The 23096-nt window shown below is 37.4% G+C and overlaps 1 protein-coding gene across 3 annotated transcripts in view; it reads right to left on the reverse strand.

Moving 5' to 3' along the window:
- Positions 1-23096, reverse strand: part of unc5b (unc-5 netrin receptor B) — an 85805-nt gene that overhangs the window by 6091 nt on the left and 56618 nt on the right. The window contains exons 2-11 of one of the 3 annotated variants that reach the window (XM_016276840.1): positions 15896-16120; positions 11225-11368; positions 10871-10974; positions 10348-10528; positions 6589-6699; positions 5948-6004; positions 5671-5835; positions 4177-4209; positions 1481-1675; positions 837-1199 (exon numbers count right to left, since the gene is read on the reverse strand). In XM_016276840.1, coding sequence (XP_016132326.1) covers positions 837-1199; positions 1481-1675; positions 4177-4209; positions 5671-5835; positions 5948-6004; positions 6589-6699; positions 10348-10528; positions 10871-10974; positions 11225-11368; positions 15896-16120 — 1578 coding nt within the window. Of the gene's footprint in view, positions 1-836; positions 1200-1480; positions 1676-4176; positions 4210-5670; positions 5836-5947; positions 6005-6254; positions 6420-6531; positions 6700-10347; positions 10529-10870; positions 10975-11224; positions 11369-15895; positions 16121-23096 lie in introns of all 3 variants that reach the window. The other 2 variants (XM_016276841.1, XM_016276838.1) reach the window with 2 other exon arrangements.

The following is a 23096-nucleotide window of genomic DNA, read 5'->3' on the forward strand; positions in this document are numbered from 1 at the left end:
AGATGCTGATTTCATTTTCCAGCAGGATTTGGCACCTGTCCACACTGCCAAAAGCACCAAAAGTTGGTTAAATGACCATGGTGTTGGTGTGATTGACTGGTCATCAAACTCACCAGACCTGAACCCCATAGAGAATCTATTGTCAAGAGGAAAATGAGAAAAAAGAGACCAAAAAATGCAGATGAGCTGAAGGCCACTGTCAAAGAAACCTGGGCTTCCATACCACCTCAGCAGTGCCACAAACTGATCACCTCCATGCCACGCCAAATTGAGGCAGCAATTAAAGCAAAAGGACTTACCTACCAAGTATTGAGTACATGTACAGTAAATTAACATACTTTCCAGAAGGCCAACAATTCACTAAAAATGTTTTTTTTTTTATTGATCTTATGAAGTATTCTAATTTGTTGAGATAGTGAATTTGTGGGTTTTTGTTAAATGTGAGCCAAAATCATCACAATTAAAAGAACCAAAGACTTAAACTACTTCAGTCTGTGTGCATTGAATTTATTTAATACACGAGTTTCACAATTTGAGTTGAATTACTGAAATAAATGAACTTTTCCATGACATTTTAATTTATTGAGATGCACCTGTATATATATATATATATTCGTTTTTTATTTCATTATATTAAATATACATTAAATGTAGTCAAGAAATGACTAAAACAAAATATTTAAGAAATTATTAAGAAAATATATATATATTTTTTTTTTGTGCCCCAAACTTGAATAACAAATGTATCCAGCATAAGTGGACTTGACTAACATAAGTGGACATTATCAAAATAACACTAGAAAAGTGTCAAATCCGGCTCCTTTAAAGCCTATTACCTGTATTAGGGATGGTGAGACGGCCACCAAGGGAGCCTAGCGTGGCGCTTGCACTGTGACTGGGCTCCCTGGGCAGTGTATGCCCGTGGTAGTCTTTAGGTCCAGAGCCCACTGTCTTCAGGCTCATGATCTCCCCGTCAGTGGAGCCCGGGCCAGTTGGCAGCTCGAGGGAGGACATGGTAGAGGAGTTGTACACCTTTATCTTCAGGCTAGGAAGCGGATCCAACAGGGGAGACGTGGTCATGGGGATCTTATGCTGAGAGTTCAGGGTGGCCTGCTGCAGTGAGAAAAGCGGCCCGCGGAAGGTTCCGGCACTGGCTGTGAGGTCAGGAGGGGCTGTCGGATGCAGTAGGTGTGGATTATCTAACAAAGTAGAGAAGCGAAAAGAGAGAAAGTAATGTTTCTGGCTAGCTGCAAAGTTACGAGAGGATTTGCCTAAGAAATGAGAGTATTAAAGGGGAGAGGATTTAAAAAGGGAGCCATATAAACAAGTTATAGCAGATTAAATAGTTTTGAGAGGGCAGGTGACAGCAGGAGAAAGGATTAAAACTTAAAATACATCGAGTTTATATTAGGAGTGTAGGTGTGAGAGAAGGAGTGAGAATGAAAAAGAAAAAAAAGGTAAGGAAACACGGATGTCTCACCCTGTCGTGGAGGTTTGTAGTTTCCGGGGTGGAAGGCAGCAGTAAGGGCCGAGGACGAATCGGTGATTTCACCGTGAAGATGGTGGCAGCTCCGACGATAAACCAGGATGCCCACACACAGCACGAGGATCACACACAACAGCAAAGCACCCACCAGCCCTGCGTACACCGCTACACCAGCGCCGGAGCCCAGAGCTGAGACACATACAGGCACAGACTTATTCACATATGCAAACATATCACAGATGTAAATGAATACATTATGCAACACAAAAGTGTGATCAAAGGAAAATAGGTTGGAAGGAGAAGGTTAGTATCCAGACATTTAGCTATCTACATAAAGCCAAGTAAGCATTGCAGCTTGTTCTGGCCAAGAGTCGCCCACTGCAAAATGGCAGTTCGAATGACACACAAAGTGACCATTCGCAGTTTAATTTGTTATTATGTGTCATTTATGGAGGTCTATATGCATTCCTTCAGCTGCTTCATTTCTAGGATGTTACGTGGTACTGGCCAATCAGATTGTAACTGGTGAATGTAGACAGCAATTGCTATTAATACGATATTTAATAAATAATACAAATTATTTAAATAGTAATAATAAATTCACAATAATAACAATAATCATATTGCTGCAAAACTGCAAAAAGTGTCATTTAAAAATGAACTGTTTATTTAAATAAATAAGTAAAAGTATCTCATGCCTGTAGATAATTTAAAAATGGTCTGTTTATTTAATAAATAATTAAATAAATAGGTAAGTAATCAATAATCAAAGAAAGAAAGAAAGAAAGAAAGAAAGAAGAATTCACAATAATAACAATAATCATATTGCTGCAAAACTGCAAAAAGTGTCATTTAAAAATGAACTGTTTATTTAAATAAATAAGTAAAAGTATCTCATGCCTGTAGATAATTTAAAAATGGTCTGTTTATTTAATAAATAATTAAATAAATAGGTAAGTAATCAATAATCAAAGAAAGAAAGAAAGAAAGAAAGAAAGAAGTTTCGTAGCACCTGCCAATCAGATTGTAACTAGTGATTGCAGACAGTGGTTGCTATTTTTGTGGTTAGTAAACAGATTGTGAGTGGTCTGAGGATAATAATAAGGGTCTAAAATCCTAAACATGTAGCCTATTGTTAGAAAACACTCTCTGTCTTTAGATGCCTCACCCCTCCTTTTCTCCTCTCTCTTATCACCCCTCCTTTCCTTTTTCTCCCCCTCACTCTCCCTCCTCTCAGTATTCTTCGACAGGAAGTCTATTCCTTATATGGATATGTTTTTCTGTATATGTGGCGATTTTATACAAAACACATGTTCTTGGGAAAAACATCCTGTATGGGTATGTCCCCCTATCTTCATTGGTTAAGAGGATGAAAACTCTCCTCGACATGCCTATATAAGATCTGTATTTCTATGAATAAATTGAAGTATTGAGAATACATGGACTGTGTGTTTTCTTACTTCCCGGCCGTATTTACACTTCATCTTCCAGGAATGCTTATGCACATTTTCCTGTGTGTGTGTGTTTATAAATTGCATATGCTATGTAGAATGAATCAGTGTAAAATCACAAATACGTTTGTACATTTTTAGTAATTACATGGAGTCTGAGATAAAAGTCTGAAATTTATAAAAATGTCCAACAGTAAAGGAATAGTTCACCCAAAAATGAAAATGTAGTCATCATTCACTCACCCTCATGTCATTCCAAACCTGTATAAGTTTCTTTCTTATGTTGAACATAAAAGAAGATCATTTGAAGAATTTTGAAGAATAAAACAGTTGTTGGTTCCCATTGACTTCCATAATAGGGAAAGAAATACTACTGAAGCCAATGGGGACCATAAACTCTTTGATTACCAGCATTCTTCAAAATATTTCCTTTTAATTTCAACATAATAAAGAAACTCATACAGGTTTGGAATGACATGAGGGTGAGTAAATAATGACAGAATTTAAATTTTTGGGTGAACTATCCCTTTAACTATATTTGCCAACAACTTCTTATGACTGAAAGTAGTATCTAAATGGTAACCAAAAAAACATATAAACCCATATAGAAAAGCCAAGTCAATTAAATCAACCAATATTTGATTATTTTGAGATTCTCAGCCAATAACAGAAATAGTTGTCCCATGTCAGTTCAAAATATGGTGACATCCTACACAATTATAGAAAATAAAATAAAATTTACATAAATAAAATTTTCTGGGTTTCAAAAACGTTTCATGAATTTTGAGTAAAATAAGTGTTTAATTTATTTCAAATTTAAATGGCTTTAATTACTTTACTCTGATTAATAAAACATTAGAAATGGTCATTATAAATAAATAAATAATCATAAAAAAAATCCTAAACTGTACAAGTCTTGTGACTGTATATAATTAAAAAATGGACTGTGAGGTGCTATCTTCTATTTCATATTCTCAGTTCATATGAAGTTTCACTTCATTTCATGAGGTTCTGCTTTATCATGCAGGACAGTATGGACAGAAGTGACAGAATGAAACAGTACACACACACACACACGTACTTCATGATCATACTTATATAGAATCTATATAGATTAATATTTCCAGTCACTTTTCCTTGGGTTTCCCAGACACAATCACATAAGTAGCCAGATGTGCAGAGAGAGAGGGTGAAAAGTGGATGTCAAATAAAAACACTGTTATTAAAAGGAAAACTTACGATGGGTTGCTTGTTCAATAGAAACCTTTTTATCTGTTAGAAAAAAGGCACAAACAAAGACAAAACAAGAAATAATGAACATGAGGATGGATGAGCAAAGTTATGAGTGTAGATCAGAGATGACTGCAAATGAAAGTGGAACAAATAATCCATAAATGCAAATACAAGACTCAGCAAATGAAACATCAAAGCATAAACTCAGAAATCATACAGTAGGTTTATGGCAGGCAGAGCAAAAGTAAATATCTTAGAGCTCTCAAGGGACGGTAGGCACTAGAGGAATAATTTGTGAGGAGATATATATATGTATGTGTATGTGTTTCGATGCTGCATTATTGATGCTTGAATCTGGGTTGTGCTCCAACTTTAAGCCCAGACAGACCGCACTAAAACATCCAGTCTGCACTGTGTTCTGGCTGAATAGTGTGTGCATATGTGAGTGTGAGTGTGTGTGAGCATGCTATTGATGTTCTCCTGAGATAACTCAATGCTGTCAGCTGTGCTCTTCCCAAACCAGCTCTGGGATGAGCACACAGTGTCAAGATGAATCTGGCTCACCATCACATGGCTGATGTGTTTCTTCACTTGCTGGTATTAAAGTACATTTTGTTTGGCTGCCCATACTTCACCGTTTACCCTCTTGTCCATCTGTGCTCACAGCCATGTGCTAACTCATTTTCTGAGGGTGTGAGTACCAATGATAGGTTGTTTTTTTTTTTTTTACTAAATGAAAATTAGAAACACTGCCCTGGCAACTAGCTGAAATAGTTTTTACATATATTTTTCAGTTACATGTATTTTATTTCAAGTAACATGTTTAATGGTATTAATTTTAATTTGAGCCAACTATAATATATTTGGCGAGGACCAAGTTTATATGTCTGTTCTCCATTTTAATGTATTTTAAAATATAAATTATTTCTGTGATAGCAAAGCTGAATTTTCATCAGCCATGATTTTTTTTTCAGGATTACGTATATATAAATACACACACTTACAGTAAAAATTTGGAAAATATTTATTTACATGTATATACATGCATATATTTATATTCTTATATTTTATATTATATATAAATATATTTAACAAACATAACATATTTTTCATGAATATATACATGCATGAGTTTGTATTTATATATACATAATAAATATACACAGTATACACACATATATTATGTAAACCAAAACTTTTTGCGATTGACAGCACCTATGTATATATACATGTATAATGCTTATATATACAGTACATACATACATACATATCTATACATATGTATGTATCAGGTTAACCTAAACGAAATTGAGAGCAAGTTCATTAAAATGTAAAATAACTTTTAGTTGTTTGTTTTTTATTTCATGGTTTTACTTTTAGTTAACTACAATAATCCTGGTAAGGACCAGGTTCATATCAGTTAATTATTATTTGACTGGCAGAGTCACATTTCATTAATGCTGACATTGTTTCACTGATGATGCTGGTCATGTGACTTACAGCGGGCACACAGTCCCTCAGTGCAGTTCTTGCTCTCCATCATGCTGCCACTGCAGTGACGTCCTCCGTTACGGGGTGGGGGCGCCTGACATTCACGGCTTCTCCAGTGTGTGCACTCTGTCCCACACGCTGACCACTTGGCCCACTCAGTCCAGCCTCCGTCCACTAGGAAAATACAAAATGAGCAATTACACAGTGAATCATGAATCTGTTAGTGGATCATGTGAATTTGTTATATAGAGTGTCATGTAAGATTGTGACAGGTGTCAGCCTTCACCTGGACAGAGGGTGGTGCAGATGACTCTCTGGAATGGTGGGCCGTCACAGAAGGCTCCTCCATTGAGCGGTGCTGGATTGGTGCAACTGCGTGTCCAATTGAGAGCAAGTTCATTAAAATGTAAAATAACTTTTAGTTGTTTGTTTTTTATTTCAGTTAAAGTTTTTTTTCATGGTTTTACTTTTAGTTAACTACAATAATCCTGGTAAGGACCAGGTTCATATCAGTTAATTATTATTTGACTGGCAGAGTCACATTTCATTAATGCTGACATTGTTTCACTGATGATGCTGGTCATGTGACTTACAGCGGGCACACAGTCCCTCAGTGCAGTTCTTGCTCTCCATCATGCTGCCACTGCAGTGACGTCCTCCGTTACGGGGTGGGGGCGCCTGACATTCACGGCTTCTCCAGTGTGTGCACTCTGTCCCACACGCTGACCACTTGGCCCACTCAGTCCAGCCTCCGTCCACTAGGAAAATACAAAATGAGCAATTACACAGTGAATCATGAATCTGTTAGTGGATCATGTGAATTTGTTATATAGAGTGTCATGTAAGATTGTGACAGGTGTCAGCCTTCACCTGGACAGAGGGTGGTGCAGATGACTCTCTGGAATGGTGGGCCGTCACAGAAGGCTCCTCCATTGAGCGGTGCTGGATTGGTGCAACTGCGTGTCCGTCGCTGCCAACCCCGCCCACATTGAGCATTGCACTCTGACCACTCTGTCCAGGATGACCAGCCCCCACTCACTAAGGAGAGTCAGATAAACATATACATGAGCCACATATACACTGATATGCAGTTTGCTCTGAGGAGAATGGAGCCTGTTAGATACACTCACTGGACTATTAAAAGAAAAACAAGCAGCAAAGCAAAATAAACTACTAGTTTGAGCTATACAACAGGACACAATGTACAAAAGAACTGCATATTATATCAAACTTGAGAGATAATGTACAGTCAGCATGTCATAATCCTACAGGACAACCAGGACCCTGATTTAAAGCAGAGTGCCTTGAAACATCCTGAAGGTTTTTTTTTTTTTCTATTTGCAAAAATGACCAGATTAATGTATTTTTCCCACTTACCAAATTAATTAATAAATTAACATAAAATATTGATTTTGTGCAGAAATATTATGTAACCTACCTTCCTAAAGTTTGGGGTTGGTAAGAATTTTTTTTTAGTTTTTGTTTTTAATGTTTTAAGTTCACCAAGCATGCATTTATTTGATCATAAACAGAGTAAAAACAGTTATTATACATATAGAATTATATAATATATATATATATTTTTTTATATATATACATTTATTCCTGCGATGTCAAAGCTGATTTTTCAGAAGCTATTAATCCAGTTTTCAGTGTCACATGATCCTTCAGAAATTATTTATACATACTCCTATCAATGTATCACGACAGTGTTGATGCTTAATATTTTTACGAAAACCATGATATATATATTTTTTTCTGGATTGTTTGATTAATAGTGCAACATAATTTATTTGATGATGATTTATTTGCTGATGACAGTGTATGAGGCTCCACTTACAGCAGTGGAAGGAGTGGAACGTAAGATCAATTCACACCTCAGGTGGTTGGGAATTCCTTCAAGCTTCACATCAGTCGGGCTGTACATCAGATCTGGGCAATTACAACTACCCCTCTCTTCCCTGGTTGAGGAGTTCCAAGTAGCCAAGTGCAGGGTGGCCGTGATGTTCAAGAGACAACAAGGTCAGAGAAGCTGGAATAAAAACCAGGTCAGGACGGAAGTGGGAGGCCTCAGCATATCTGGCCTTAGCAGAAGGGAACTTAAAGCTCAAAGATATCATAGGAGCACCATGCATGGGAAGGCAAGGCCTAGGAATGACCCGCTTCCAAAGGTGGGGGAAAGCCAACCCTGTGGAGAGAAGAGCCATGGTCTAGGCAGAAATAAGGGACCTAGAGGAAGAGCGGAGGAAGGCAAAGATTGTGGAGCTAGGATCCCAGGGAGCCTGGACAAGGTGGGATCTCCCCAAGAGGAAGGTGACATGGACTGACCTTTGGAGGCTCGAGCCATACCGGATCTCCTTTTTGCTTACGGCCGTCTATGATACCCTTCCAACCCCTGTGAACCTATACAGATGGGGGATGAGGGACGACCCAACATGTAAGCTCTGCGGGCAAAAGGGAACAATGGCACACACCTTGACAGGATGTAAGACCACACTTGCCCAGGGCAGATACAGCTGGCGCCCTGACAAAGTACTGACTGCGCTAGCTGACATTCCAGAGCAGGAGAGAACCAGGAAATGTCAACATAAGAGCAAGCCGCCACCTGGTATAACATTCGTCAAGGAGGGGACAAAGCCACCAAGACCCAATAAGACCAGGGTATGTCTCCTGCAGTCTGCCCAAGCATGGAAGCTTAGGGTAGACCTGAAGAGAAGGCTTCAGTTCCCAGATGGAGGAGGCATTTGAAAGGAAGTCTGAACACAATAAAGATCTAGTGCGGGACTGCAGGGACAAAGGTTGGCAGACATGGTTGTACCCAGTTGAGGTGGAATGCAGGGGCTTACTCGCCCAATTAGCCTGGAAGCTGATGACAGACATTGGACTGAGGGGGATTGAGAGAAAGTGCAACATAATTTATTTGATGATGATTTATTTGCTGATGACAGTGTATGAGGCTCCACTTACAGCAGTGGAAGGAGTGGAACGTAAGATCAATTCACACCTCAGGTGGTTGGGAATTCCTTCAAGCTTCACATCAGTCGGGCTGTACATCAGATCTGGGCAATTATAACTACCCCTCTCTTCCCTGGTTGAGGAGTTCCAAGTAGCCAAGTGCAGGGTGGCCGTGACGTTCAAGAGACAACAAGGTCAGAGAAGCTGGAATAAAAACCAGGTCAGGACGGAAGTGGGAGCATCTCTGGCCTTAGCAGAAGGGAACTTAAAGCTCAAAGATATCATAGGAGCACCATGCATGGGAAGGCAAGGCCTAGGAATGACCCGCTTCCAAAGGTGGGGGAAAGCCAACCCTGTGGAGAGAAGAGCCATGGTCTAGGCAGAAATAAGGGACCTAGAGGAAGAGCGGAGGAAGGCAAAGATTGTGGAGCTAGGATCCCAGGGAGCCTGGACAAGGTGGGATCTCCCCAAGAGGAAGGTGACATGGACTGACCTTTGGAGGCTCGAGCCATACCGGATCTCCTTTTTGCTTACGGCCGTCTATGATACCCTTCCAACCCCTGTGAACCTATACAGATGGGGGATGAGGGACGACCCAACATGTAAGCTCTGCGGGCAAAAGGGAACAATGGCACACACCTTGACAGGATGTAAGACCACACTTGCCCAGGGCAGATACAGCTGGCGCCCTGACAAAGTACTGACTGCGCTAGCTGACATTCCAGAGCAGGAGAGAACCAGGAAATGTCAACATAAGAGCAAGCCGCCACCTGGTATAACATTCGTCAAGGAGGGGACAAAGCCACCAAGACCCAATAAGACCAGGGTATGTCTCCTGCAGTCTGCCCAAGCATGGAAGCTTAGGGTAGACCTGAAGAGAAGGCTTCAGTTCCCAGATGGAGGAGGCATTTGAAAGGAAGTCTGAACACAATAAAGATCTAGTGCGGGACTGCAGGGACAAAGGTTGGCAGACATGGTTGTACCCAGTTGAGGTGGAATGCAGGGGCTTACTCGCCCAATTAGCCTGGAAGCTGATGACAGACATTGGACTGAGGGGGATTGAGAGAAAGAAGGCAGTGCGAAGACTGGAGGAGGCAGCAGAGAGAGCCTCTTGTTGGATTTGGAGCAGGAAGAAGGAGATGAGCTAGCAGCCAGGAGGGAGTGAGTAGTGGCTGGTCACCACTGCTGACCCACCAACAGGAGAGTGTTATGGTTAAGGGTTTGAAACACTTCAGGATCGTTGGTAACCATCTGATGACACAACCTCCTGGCCAAGGGCTCCAGTCATTGCAAAATGACTGAAGGAAAAGCATCCAAGGATGCATGTTATCATTGAAAAATAAATATTTTATAACATTATAAACATCTTGATATGTTTAATGCATCCTTACTGAATAAAAATGGTTTCTTGCAATAAAAAAAAAATTAACTGACCCCAAACTTTTGAATGGTAATGAATATATTTGAGCTATTTAAATTACACAAGAATAAAAAGAGTGCAACGTAATACAAAAAACATGAAACTTTCACTGGTCAAGTGATAAATGATCATTATACACTGCAAAATGGTGAAACTGACCAATAAGGAGTGAGTATTTCAGAAAGCCATGTAATAAATATTCATAAACACTAGGGGTGATTCTAGTAATCTTTTGTCTAGGGAAATTTCCCTTGACAGTTTTATTCAATGATTCGGATCACTGCAGGGATTCTGATTGGTCAAGTGGTTACCGTAGACGATGAGTGTGGCAGTGCTGCTACGTCGCTTAGCGACCACATTGCGAGCCACGCAGGTGTAGTTAGCCGTGTCAGAGAGTCGAGCCTGCTTGATGATTAGGTCATGGTCGATGGTAATTAGAAAGTTAGAATCCAGCACCGGGTCAATGAGCTCTTCGTTCTTCAGCCAGTCCACCTGTGGCATTATAAGAAATCAATCCTTTCAGTTTGAAGTAGAATGATGTGAATCAGGACCAAAACTGCACTTAAAACCATTTGAACAGAAAATTAAAAAGCACCAGGCATGTTCTGAATACAAAAAAATGTGTAACTAAATGAAAATAAACTGTGTAAAATATCCTGTGTGGTTGAAAGTTTTATCAAAGCCTGCGATATTAAAGTACCGCCACTCACGGGTTTCACTGAAACCTCAAGGAATCAAAGATTGTTTGTTTGTTATTTTGCATGAAATAAACTGAGGAAAAACCCAGTTGGAGGTTGAAACAATAACAGAAAGGATAGGAAGGTGATATGGCACCTCAGCAGGCGGGATGCCCTCTGGTGGACGACACTGCAACAAGACTTCCTGCTCCAGACGCACTTCCCTGCCAAGTGGCTCCTGTTCAAAGTTCTTCCTTAGGTCTGATAAACACAGATTTTTTTTTTAAACCAAAACAACCAAAAAAAAATAAATCTAAGTGTTTCCATTTTTTTCATTCTAAGCAAAAAAAATGCATGTGTTATGGATTAAAATAGCACAAGCAAAATTAGTGAGTGTTCTGTAGTCAGAATACTAGGTTTCTCTTCAGGTTCTGTCTTTTAAATGCAGAGTGCCTGCCTAAGAAGGCATGTCACACCGACAGATCACATAAGCTGCTGAACACAAACTCACAGGCGATGCGGACGTAAGCCCGCCGGCTCTTTGTGGTGCCTGCCGAGCTCCAGGCAACACACTGGCACCAATAATCCTCCAGTCCAAACAACTCCTCTACCTGCGTCCGGGAGACAGAGATATCTACTTCTCTCACTACTAGACCTAAGATAGGAAAAAAAACAGGAATATATCAATCAAGTTTTAAATGTATGCGTCACTTAATCATTCTGACAGAAGTAGTAAAATTGCAAGCCCCAGACTGTGCTTTTTAATTTAAAAAAAATAAATTTTTCGTTGATGTATTTAGCAAATATAACAAAATATAAAAAAATAAATGTATAAATATAATGAATATGCAACACAATATAAATATAAATGGTATACCTTATAATGTTATATTATATATAACATAAATAATATATTAATAATATAAAATAATAAAATGAATAAACATTACATAAAAATTTCATGAAATTGTTTAAATTAATACAAATTGATAATACATAAATAAAAGTTCTGAATAAAAATAAGTTTGATTATTCTGATTATACCAATGGTGCAATTGTCAGTCAACATATTTACATTTAAATTCACTGGAGCAGACAAAAGGAGTTTAACTATTTTTATGATTCAGTTCCCTCAAAGATCTTTTGGACATAGCTGTGTTCACTCCTACACAAGCATACTATAAATTAGGGCAGGGTGATTTGGCAAAAAAATGTAATCTCAATTTTTTCAGAACGTTTGACCGATTCTTGATTTCTTATGATTTTTAACTAGTCAACTTAAAAATTTAACTACAACATGATTCAAATTCACTTGTTCTTTATTAACCCTCTATTTAAAGAAAATTCTATTCCAAGTGCAGCACGCATGAAGTTTTCAACATGATGTAAATGTTAATCAAATCAATTGTTAAGTATCTTTGCAGAAAAGATGCATAAACTACACCTACATCTTGTACAAACTTGTCTTATACATATTATATGTTCAGAAATAATACAAGGAAAATGCTTTTAAAAAATTCAAATTCAAAATGACTGAAGATATAACATTATAGATTATAATTATAGATTATAGATATATAATTATAGATCTCATGCATGAAACGAGAGTCTAAAAACACGGCGCTCAAGTTAAAAAAAGTTCACTCCCATCTTCTTGCATGTTTTTCCTATTCCACTGCCCATGTCGCATCTTTGTCAACACAAGTGCATTCTGTGTGAATGGCTCCTAGTGATATGAGCACGTCACACGTGAGCGGTTAATCACGTGCACCGACATGCGGTCAGATCATTCTTTTCTCTTTACCCTTTATCGCTGGCATAGTCTCAAAGTGTCTAATTCTAACGTTTGGTATTATTTCCATTCAAAATCGCGATTCCTCGATTTCTAAAAAATAAAATCGTGGCAAAACATTAAATTCAAATTAATCGATAAAATCTGAAAAATCGCCCAGCCCTACTATAAAGTAGGCTACACTAAATAAATGGCTTTGACTATTTCAGTCATTCACACTGAATGGGAGTGGGTGGGCGCTAAAGTGTTCTCTAAGCATGATTTGATTGATTTCATTGTGATTCTTTGCGATTCCTTTGTACTTTCATGTTTTAGGTTTCTGTTTAACGCGATTTAAAAAATAAGTTGAAATAATGTGAGCTGATGGCTTCAGCAAAAGCATATACCATTGATTACGTAGCACACAGTACGTTTGTCTTTAAAGGTTTATACAGTACGTTCGTTCAAAATCAATTCCCCAGTGGAGAAAATAAATGGGATCGACTCAACTGTCAACTTTCAGGAATCAATCTCAGAAGTGTAACCTATTCTACAGTACACAGAAACTTTACCAAGCAAAGACCTATACTCCAATAGACACGTTTGAGATGAATTATTACCTCTAACTGCCTATTAATGTCTATGGTTTTACAAGTCATATAAGCCACAGCCATATCACCCTGCAGCCCAAGACTGGTTGCCCACTGAAGCTAAGCAGGGTTGAGCCTGGTCAATACCTGGATGGGAGACCTCCTGGGAAAACTAGGTTGCTGTTGAAAGGCGTGTAAGTGAGGCCAGCAGGGGGTGCTCACCCTGTGGTCTGTGTGGGTCTTAACGCCCCAGTATAGTGATGGGGACACTATATTGTCAAAAAGCACCGTCCTTCGGATGAGACGTTAAACCGAGGTCCTGACTCTCTGTATTCACTAAAAATCCCATAGCACTTCTCGTAAAGAGTAGGGGTGTAACCCCGGTGTCCTGGCCAAATTGCCGCCACTGGCCCTTGCCAATCATGGCCTCCTAATAATCCCCATCCACTTGATTGGTTCTATGACTCTCTCTCCTCTCCACCTGTAGCTTGTGCTTTTTAATTTAAAAAAAATAAATTTTTCGTTGATGTATTTAGCAAATATAACAAAATATAAAAAAATAAATGTATAAATATAATGAATATGCAACACAATATAAATATAAATGGTATACCTTATAATGTTATATTATATATAACATAAATAATATATTAATAATATAAAATAATAAAATGAATAAACATTACATAAAAATTTCATGAAATTGTTTAAATTAATACAAATTGATAATACATAAATAAAAGTTCTGAATAAAAATAAGTTTGATTATTCTGATTATACCAATGGTGCAATTGTCAGTCAACATATTTACATTTAAATTCACTGGAGCAGACAAAAGGAGTTTAACTATTTTTATGATTCAGTTCCCTCAAAGATCTTTTGGACATAGCTGTGTTCACTCCTACACAAGCATACTATAAATTAGGGCAGGGTGATTTGGCAAAAAAATGTAATCTCAATTTTTTCAGAACGTTTGACCAATTCTTGATTTCTTATGATTTTTAACTAGTCAACTTAAAAATTTAACTACAACATGATTCAAATTCACTTGTTCTTTATTAACCCTCTATTTAAAGAAAATTCTATTCCAAGTGCAGCACACATGAAGTTTTCAACATGATGTAAATGTTAATCAAATCAATTGTTAAGTATCTTTGCAGAAAAGATGCATAAACTACACCTACATCTTGTACAAACTTGTCTTATACATATTATATGTTCAGAAATAATACAAGGAAAATGCTTTTAAAAAATTCAAATTCAAAATGACTGAAGATATAACATTATAGATTATAATTATAGATTATAGATATATAATTATAGATCTCATGCATGAAACGAGAGTCTAAAAACACGGCGCTCAAGTTAAAAAAAGTTCACTCCCATCTTCTTGCATGTTTTTCCTATTCCACTGCCCATGTCGCATCTTTGTCAACACAAGTGCATTCTGTGTGAATGGCTCCTAGTGATATGAGCACGTCACACGTGAGCGGTTAATCACGTGCACCGACATGCGGTCAGATCATTCTTTTCTCTTTACCCTTTATCGCTGGCATAGTCTCAAAGTGTCTAATTCTAACGTTTGGTATTATTTCCATTCAAAATCGCGATTCCTCGATTTCTAAAAAATAAAATCGTGGCAAAACATTAAATTCAAATTAATCGATAAAATCTGAAAAATCGCCCAGCCCTACTATAAAGTAGGCTACACTAAATAAATGGCTTTGACTATTTCAGTCATTCACACTGAATGGGAGTGGGTGGGCGCTAAAGTGTTCTCTAAGCATGATTTGATTGATTTCATTGTGATTCTTTGCGATTCCTTTGTACTTTCATGTTTTAGGTTTCTGTTTAACGCGATTTAAAAAATAAGTTGAAATAATGTGAGCTGATGGCTTCAGCAAAAGCATATACCATTGATTACGTAGCACACAGTACGTTTGTCTTTAAAGGTTTATACAGTACGTTCGTTCAAAATCAATTCCCCAGTGGAGAAAATAAATGGGATCGACTCAACTGTCAACTTTCAGGAATCAATCTCAGAAGTGTAACCTATTCTACAGTACACAGAAACTTTACCAAGCAAAGACCTATACTCCAATAGACACGTTTGAGATGAATTATTACCTCTAACTGCCTATTAATGTCTATGGTTTTACAAGTCATATAAGCCACAGCCATATCACCCTGCAGCCCAAGACTGGTTGCCCACTGAAGCTAAGCAGGGTTGAGCCTGGTCAATACCTGGATGGGAGACCTCCTGGGAAAACTAGGTTGCTGTTGAAAGGCGTGTAAGTGAGGCCAGCAGGGGGTGCTCACCCTGTGGTCTGTGTGGGTCTTAACGCCCCAGTATAGTGATGGGGACACTATACTGTCAAAAAGCACCGTCCTTCGGATGAGACGTTAAACCGAGGTCCTGACTCTCTGTATTCACTAAAAATCCCATAGCACTTCTCGTAAAGAGTAGGGGTGTAACCCCGGTGTCCTGGCCAAATTGCCGCCACTGGCCCTTGCCAATCATGGCCTCCTAATAATCCCCATCCACTTGATTGGTTCTATGACTCTCTCTCCTCTCCACCTGTAGCTAGTGTGTGGTGACTGGCGCTGTTGTCCTGTGGCTGTAGTCGCATCATCCAAGTGGATGCTGCACACTGGTGGTGGTTGAGGAGAGACCCCCCCCACATGATTGTAAAGCACTTTGGGTGTACAGCAATACACAATAAAGCGCTATACAAATGCATCATTCATTCATTCATTCAAGTCCATATTCAACAAGCACATATGGTGTCCACCTACTTTTTGTCCATATGGCACACTTTACCTGTGATAGGGTCCAGACTCTCCTTGGTCACATGGTCGTTCTGGTTCACCCATTCTCCATTGCATTTGAAGTATATCTGCGTGGCCGGCGCAGCCTTGCAGGAAAGTGTGACAGGTCTGTTTTTCACTATGAAGGCGTCCTCTGGCTCGCTCTGGAATTCCGGCAACGGTTCGGCCGGGGCAGATGGAAATGAGTCCGGGAGAACTTCGCTGTAATCGCTGCCATCTACAAAAACAGAGGCAGAGAGGTAAGAACATGTGTACAGTTTATTCACAAGCATGTATCTGTCACAGCAAATTAGTTTGGCCTGAGGGGTAATGGCGAGACAGTCGGTGTGTGTTGAGAAAGACTCGGTCCCTGACAAGTGTACTTTAGTAATACAGCATTTGCTCAGTAAAGCATCCCTGGGATGTCCACACAGAGCCAAGATGAAGGTGGGGGAGCTTGACCTTCCATTGAAACGCCCAGTGATCACACATTATCCCCTGACATTTTTGCAGTGACATATCCCTCCCAACACAGAGCTCATCCTGGGGCCTGCGTGTTTCACGGCTCTGCACCCAGGCCCTGTCACCTCCAAGACGACAATGCTGTTAACCTTTCAAGCATTAAAAGCTACACAGGCTATTGACTACAGAGTGAAAATGAGGTCTATAGACACCAGCGCCGTGGGGCAAAACGGGAGAGTTGTTGGTTTGCACTAGAGTGATAATGTGCTAAAACTTGAAAGCATGTGTTCTGATAAGTAATCATCCTTGGGTTTTTCCCCCCAGTTCAATGCACTACATTTGTTTTCAATTTCTATTCTTCCCCAGTCTGCAATATCGAAATAATAGTCAATGTCAAGCCTAAAAATTCATCCCAGAGCAGCTCTTTCATTGACAGGCGTAATCACAAATGACAACAAAGGCAATTACAAACAAAAACACGACTCCGATGGAGATGACACCTCCTTTTGGCCGTGACAGGGGAGAGTTCACCCATTAAACTGCAAAGGCTCTCATGGTTGAAGGCACTGCTTGAGTTTAATTATCACGCACGTACAACTGTCATCAACTGGCATTGTAATGATGTGACTAAAATATTTCTGACGGCACAGCTTATCTTGCTGCAGTGCAGGAACATAATTTAGTTCTCATTCATATCCTGAAGCAGGTTGGACTCCAAATCAGCAGCTTTGCCATCACAGAATAAATTAAATTTAAAATATTTAAAAATAGAGATGTTTTTTAAATAGTAATATTTCACAGCTTTTACTGTGCACATGTACAAAATTAAATATTTACTAATTTCACTTATCTGACCATTTCCATTTCAAAAAAAAAATCTGATTCAAACTCTGGCTTAAGCCAGAAATATTCTTCTCACGCACATCAGCTCATGTTCAGGTTGTGGGATAAGTGCCCCTAAAACTCGCAATCAGAATTCAATAAATGGTAAAATGCAGATGCAAACAGAAAGAGTGAAGGGCAGAAATGGAGACAGTGTGAGAGACTGGGTGGTGAGGAGACATCATAAGTGCTCTGAAGGCTGACATGCGGGTCAACCGTCTTTGTGTGCCTCTGTGTTTGATGGAACAAGCGTGTGTGAGAGGTACAGGGTCTGGACTTGTCCGCGGACTGCAGAGGTGAAAGAGGTGAGGGAAGAGCAAGTTGAAAATTGGATTTGGGAGGGTGTTTTCACATACAAAGGAGGAGGAACACTATACAGGTCAGGTCGAAATAGAAAGGGCAGAACAGACGAAGAAAGAGAGATAGAGGGAAAGAGAGCAAACAAACTAGGCTTGACCAAAGAGCAGAATACACTAATGCATTATAACAAACATTTCCAAATCATTACACCTTTAGTGCTGCTTCACTTTATGGGTAATTCTCATGAAACTATTGAAACGCCATGGCACTAATTATTTTAAATATTAAACATGCAATTTAGTAATATAAAAAAACATCATAAAGACCATACTGTTCTTTACCTTGCACAAAGAGTAATTTCAACATAGCAATTAATTATTTTTGCATTTTACTGCATTTTCTGCTGAAATTCTCATTACCGCAATGCGTCCAGCTGTGTCTGAATTTATGTTATGTTGTAATTTAAACAGATTAAAATGAAAAAGGTGGATGGATATTCTGCTAGATGTTTTCACATGACAGAAAAATTACACTGAATATTCATGTATAATAATAATTATACAATAGTGGAAAAATTAAGTGTCCAGGTCCTCCAGGATTGATGTTCTCATCCTCCGCAAAATTTTTTGAGGGCATTTATACACACATTTTTTACAAATAAATCTTGATCTAAAATTAAGCAAAACATGTGGCAGAACCTTCAAAATAGCTACCAGGTAGGCAGATCTCTTCATATTGTTCCAGTTAAAAGTAAAAAATTCTCTTGTCAGAACGTGTACCTGATTGTTGATTATCATCACCGAAATGGGCAATTTTCCACATTTAGAAAAATATTAGATTAACAATTTTCTATGAAAATATACGTATTTCATTAATGTCTGATTATATACATCGAGTAAAAAATTGGCTAAATCATCATGGCTTCTCGGTTGTTAGCAAAACATGCTAAGGCACCTCATCCTCCGCAACACCATTCTCACTTACTGCAACAATTTAAGGCAAGTTGCAGTAGAGAGAACTTCTTTTTAAGTAATGAGAATTTCATCATACAGACTATTTTTAAATGTATATAATGAGTTATTAATTTAAATATTATTTAATAACAAAAAAGCTTAAGCAAAGGCAAGGCAAGGTGACAAATTTCAGAGAAAATGTTTACACCAACCCACCAACTCCCAGGAAGGAAAGAGACATTATGGGTTGGAGTTTACAGCAAGTGTAATTAGCAAAAACAGTCTACAGTGTTGGGAAGCTTGCACAAATGTTGGTACATCTCTCATTATGAGGAATTTCTATAGATGTAATGTTTTTTATACTGAGCTACAGTATTTTTTATCCCCTAACCCCACCCCTAAACTCTTTTATCCCCTAACCCCACCACACACAACTCTCACAGAAAAAAATTCAAAATTTTAACATTTTACATTTTTAATAATCACTGTATGTTTATTTAGCCATTTGATTTAAGGGGAGAGAAACCTGAATACACACTACATTATGCAGACATTTAGTCCTCACAAAGCAGATAAAACTACAGGTAGTTCACATACACAGGTTTGTTTCACTATATTAGTGAGACCACTCATAGGCTTCCACTGTTTTATGTCAGGTTTATGATATTTTCTATGTCTTAACCTGATACCTAACCCTCACAGAAGCCTGTGCAAATAATTACATTTAAAGTGTTAGTTCACCCAAAAATGAAAATTTTGTCATGAATTACAGGGTGAGTAATGAAAGACAGATTTTTTTGGGTGAACTAACCCTTTAAATATTAATTTAAAAAAAATGTTTTTAACTGAGGACATAAATGTTGAGGCTGACAATTAGCTGAACATGTGCTTGTTTAATTAGTGACACTTAGCCTATATTTTAAAAACTTTATTTGAATATTGCAACATTTTTTATTTTGAAATCTTTATTTGATTATGGCATACAAATGACTTTATAGTTATTTATATAATTATTGTTTTTTTTCCTGTACCTGTAAAAAAGTGTCACAATTTCCCCAAAAATATTAAGCAGCACAACTGTTCTCAACATTGATAATAAATCATCATATTAGAATAATTTCTGAAGGATCATGTGACACTGAAAACTGGAGTAATGATGCTGAAAATTCAGCTTTGACACCACAGGAATAAAATTATGTTTTAAAGTATATTAAAATAGAAAACAGTCACTTTAAATTGTAATAATATTTCATAATATTACAGTTTTTACTGTAGTTTTGATCAAATAAATACCGCCTTGATGAACAGAAGGAAATTTACTGATCCTAAACTTTTGAATGGCAGTGTATTTTAATATGAAAAAATGCAGCAATTTTAAATTCTAATTTGGAAAGAATTATCATAGAATGGTTAGGGTTATTTTGAAGGAGAACATCTTTATGGAAAAAATATATATATTGTGAACCATCATTTTAGGACTGAACGATGTTGGAAAAACTTTAGATGTTCACACTTGGGTGTACTCTTCACAAGATCCAACTCTTTCAGTAGCCATAAAGAAAAAAAATCAAATTATCATAGACTACATTCCCACTGTCAATGACTATTAAATCATTATTATAATTATTACATAATTATATGATTATTACATAAAATATTAAACAAAACAAGAAACATATTACTTTGTAATAATGTATGTGAAGAATTTAGAATAAAACTAAAATGGCAATACTAATATTAATGTCTTCTTCATTTTCTAACATTAAACTATTATGCTTTTATTTTTGTGGAAAACCACAGGGTGCCCTTAAAGCTGCTTTGCTCACAACAGGTTTATAAAAACTTCTTATTAGGCCGTATTCACAAAACATTTTATCTTACCACTAAGAGTTCTCCTTAACAGCAGTAAAAGTTATTAGGTAAGAGTTTTCTCTTAAAACCTATTCACAAAGTACACTCTTAAAAATAAAGGTGCTTCACGATGCCATAGAAGAACCTTTTTGTCTAAATGGTTCCATAAAGAACCTTTAACATCTGAAGAACCTTTCTGTTTCCCAAAAGGTTCTTTGTGGCGAAATAAGGTTCTTCAGATTACAAAAACGCAAGACAGAGATGGTTCTTTAAAGAACCTTTGACTAAATGGTTCTTTGTGGAACCAAAAAGGGTTCTTCTATGGCATCGCTTGAAGAACCTTTTGAAGCACCTTTATTTTTAAGAGTGTAGCTGAGACTAAATGTTACTAAGGAGTGGGGAGAAATCTTAGCTAAGAGAAAGGGTGAGGATGACCTTGTTGGTATGGATGATGTCAACATGCTTATTAACTACACCCACAATGATTGGCTGATATGGGATGGGTCTCTGTTAGTCATTTTATAATAGAAATATTGTAGAATGAGGTATCATGTTGCCATAATCAAATAAAGATTTAAAAATAAAAAATGTTGCAATATTCAAATAAAGTTTTTAAAATATAGGCTAAGTGTCACTAATTAAACAAGCACATGTTCAGCTAATTGTCAGCCTCAACATGTCTGCATCTTATAAATAATTGTTAGATATATATATATAAGCAGCCTTTTAATTAACAGACTAGAATTATCATGGTGGATATGATAGTAAGACTTTGTACAAAAGGTAAAAGAAATCCAAAGTGGGCTCAAGAACAGGTGTTACTTCTCGTCCAACTTGTGCATGAAAAGAAGGACATAATTCAATTTAAGGGAAATTATTGTGAAATGTTTCTAAAACATTTATGTTCAGAGGTGGATTGCTGGATGATTTGGTCTTCGTGACTTAGGAGTCCTCTTGACTACCACTAACTTTTCACAGATTTTTAAATACGAGCTGATTTTTAAATAAAAAAACGCTTTGTGAAATACTCTTAGAGCAAAAATCTAGGAGTCCTAAAAATTAGGAGTTAGGAGCTACTTTTAGTCTTAAAATATCTTGTGAAAATGGCCCCTGGTGTTTTTACCCTATATGTTATGTATTTTTGAAGCACTGCGAAATAAATCCATGATTATGCCAATATTATCTAATTTATTTTCTACATGAAATTTTTTTTTTAACTATACCTCATCCTTATTATGCCTATTATCATTACCGAAATCATCAACGTCATTTCCGTAACCTATGCATCATTACCACAACATGTTCTTTTAATATTTATTTAATAAATTGAAAAAAAGTAGTTTGCTTTTAAATGTATGTGCAGAATCTATACATTATGTTCTTTCAGATTTGCCACATCATTTTGAAAATATGTCAGTTTTCAATAAAATAATAAAAAAAATATTAGTTAATTATATTAACTATTATATATTAATTATATTGCAAACTGCAGAAGGTAATGAGAGAAATCATTGAAAATCAAATAAATAGCTAAATTAAAAAATATATTTTAGCTTTAGCTTTCCCTATGGCATTGACGTTTTCAGAGTGTTGCGAAGATTTTTAAGGACTTGTTTTGGAAAATATGTTCAAAAAGTAGGGATGCTCCGATCAGGATTTTTGCAGCCGATACGGAGTACCAATTTCTTGCTTGCCGATTCTGATGCTTCAAGCTTTATATAGACGGTTTCAATGGGTGCACGCGCCTGGCCCAAAGTTAACTTCTGGTCTGTGTTTGTTTATCAGTAGTGGTGGAAATTTTTATTCTTTCAAGAGTTCGTTCATTTTCAGTTCGTTCACCAAAATGATTCGTTCAGATTCGTTCAGTGACCATTTCTTCATATTACATAAATACGCCAGCAGGTATTTACTTATTACAAAAAACTGATTTAGCTTTAATAAAATGTGTGCATAACCTACTCATTAAATAAATAAAGTCTAAATAAGTTGTTCAGATGACCAAGGTTTTCTTGCATAATTAACATTTTAATTGTTTGGTCAAGACATTACACATTCATAAATCGGGGATTAAACGTTGAGTTATGTTCTGTATGCTAAATATGAATATATAAACAAGTTTATTTGCACAGTACCTATAACTGCGCTTTGCATCCGCTTTTTGCTGATTGCTGATCGAGATTGACATGCTTAATGGCCGACTGACCCGGTACACTCTCATTCATTTAGTTCACGAACGAGATATGTACCAGTTCGGTCATTTCATTCACGAATCGAACCAGATGTACCAGTTCATTCAACTCGTTCATGAACGACAAGTACCAGACATTCACCAGTTCATTCTCTCGTTCAGACTATTGGCTCGAGGTTTAGTCATTTTTAGACAGGATGAAACAGTTCACAGAGCTACCCGGTTCACTGATCTGCGCATGCGCTGCTATAGAGCGAGGAATATCAGTGAACGAGAAATATGAGTCAACGGATTACGTGAACGAGAACGATTCGTTCACCAAAAAGATTCGCTCAAAAAGAACGATTCGTTCATTCGTAACAACACTATTTATCAGTCTGGCTATGGCACTGGCTACAAATGCAGTTAAAGTTCAGGTGATGAGTAGACTGAAGTTGGGCTCAGGTGGTTGTGCTGTGGGATGCGTTTCCCATACATTTATTTATTTGTGGTGCTCACCACAATATCAAAACTGACTTGATTTTCCAAAAGGTTTGGTTGAATAAACATGAGCACGTACTGCATGTTTAAAAATCAAA

This window comes from Sinocyclocheilus grahami, unplaced genomic scaffold (genome assembly GCF_001515645.1).
Source record: "Sinocyclocheilus grahami isolate Dianchi unplaced genomic scaffold, SAMN03320097.WGS_v1.1 scaffold106.1, whole genome shotgun sequence".
Lineage (NCBI taxonomy): Eukaryota > Metazoa > Chordata > Actinopteri > Cypriniformes > Cyprinidae > Sinocyclocheilus > Sinocyclocheilus grahami.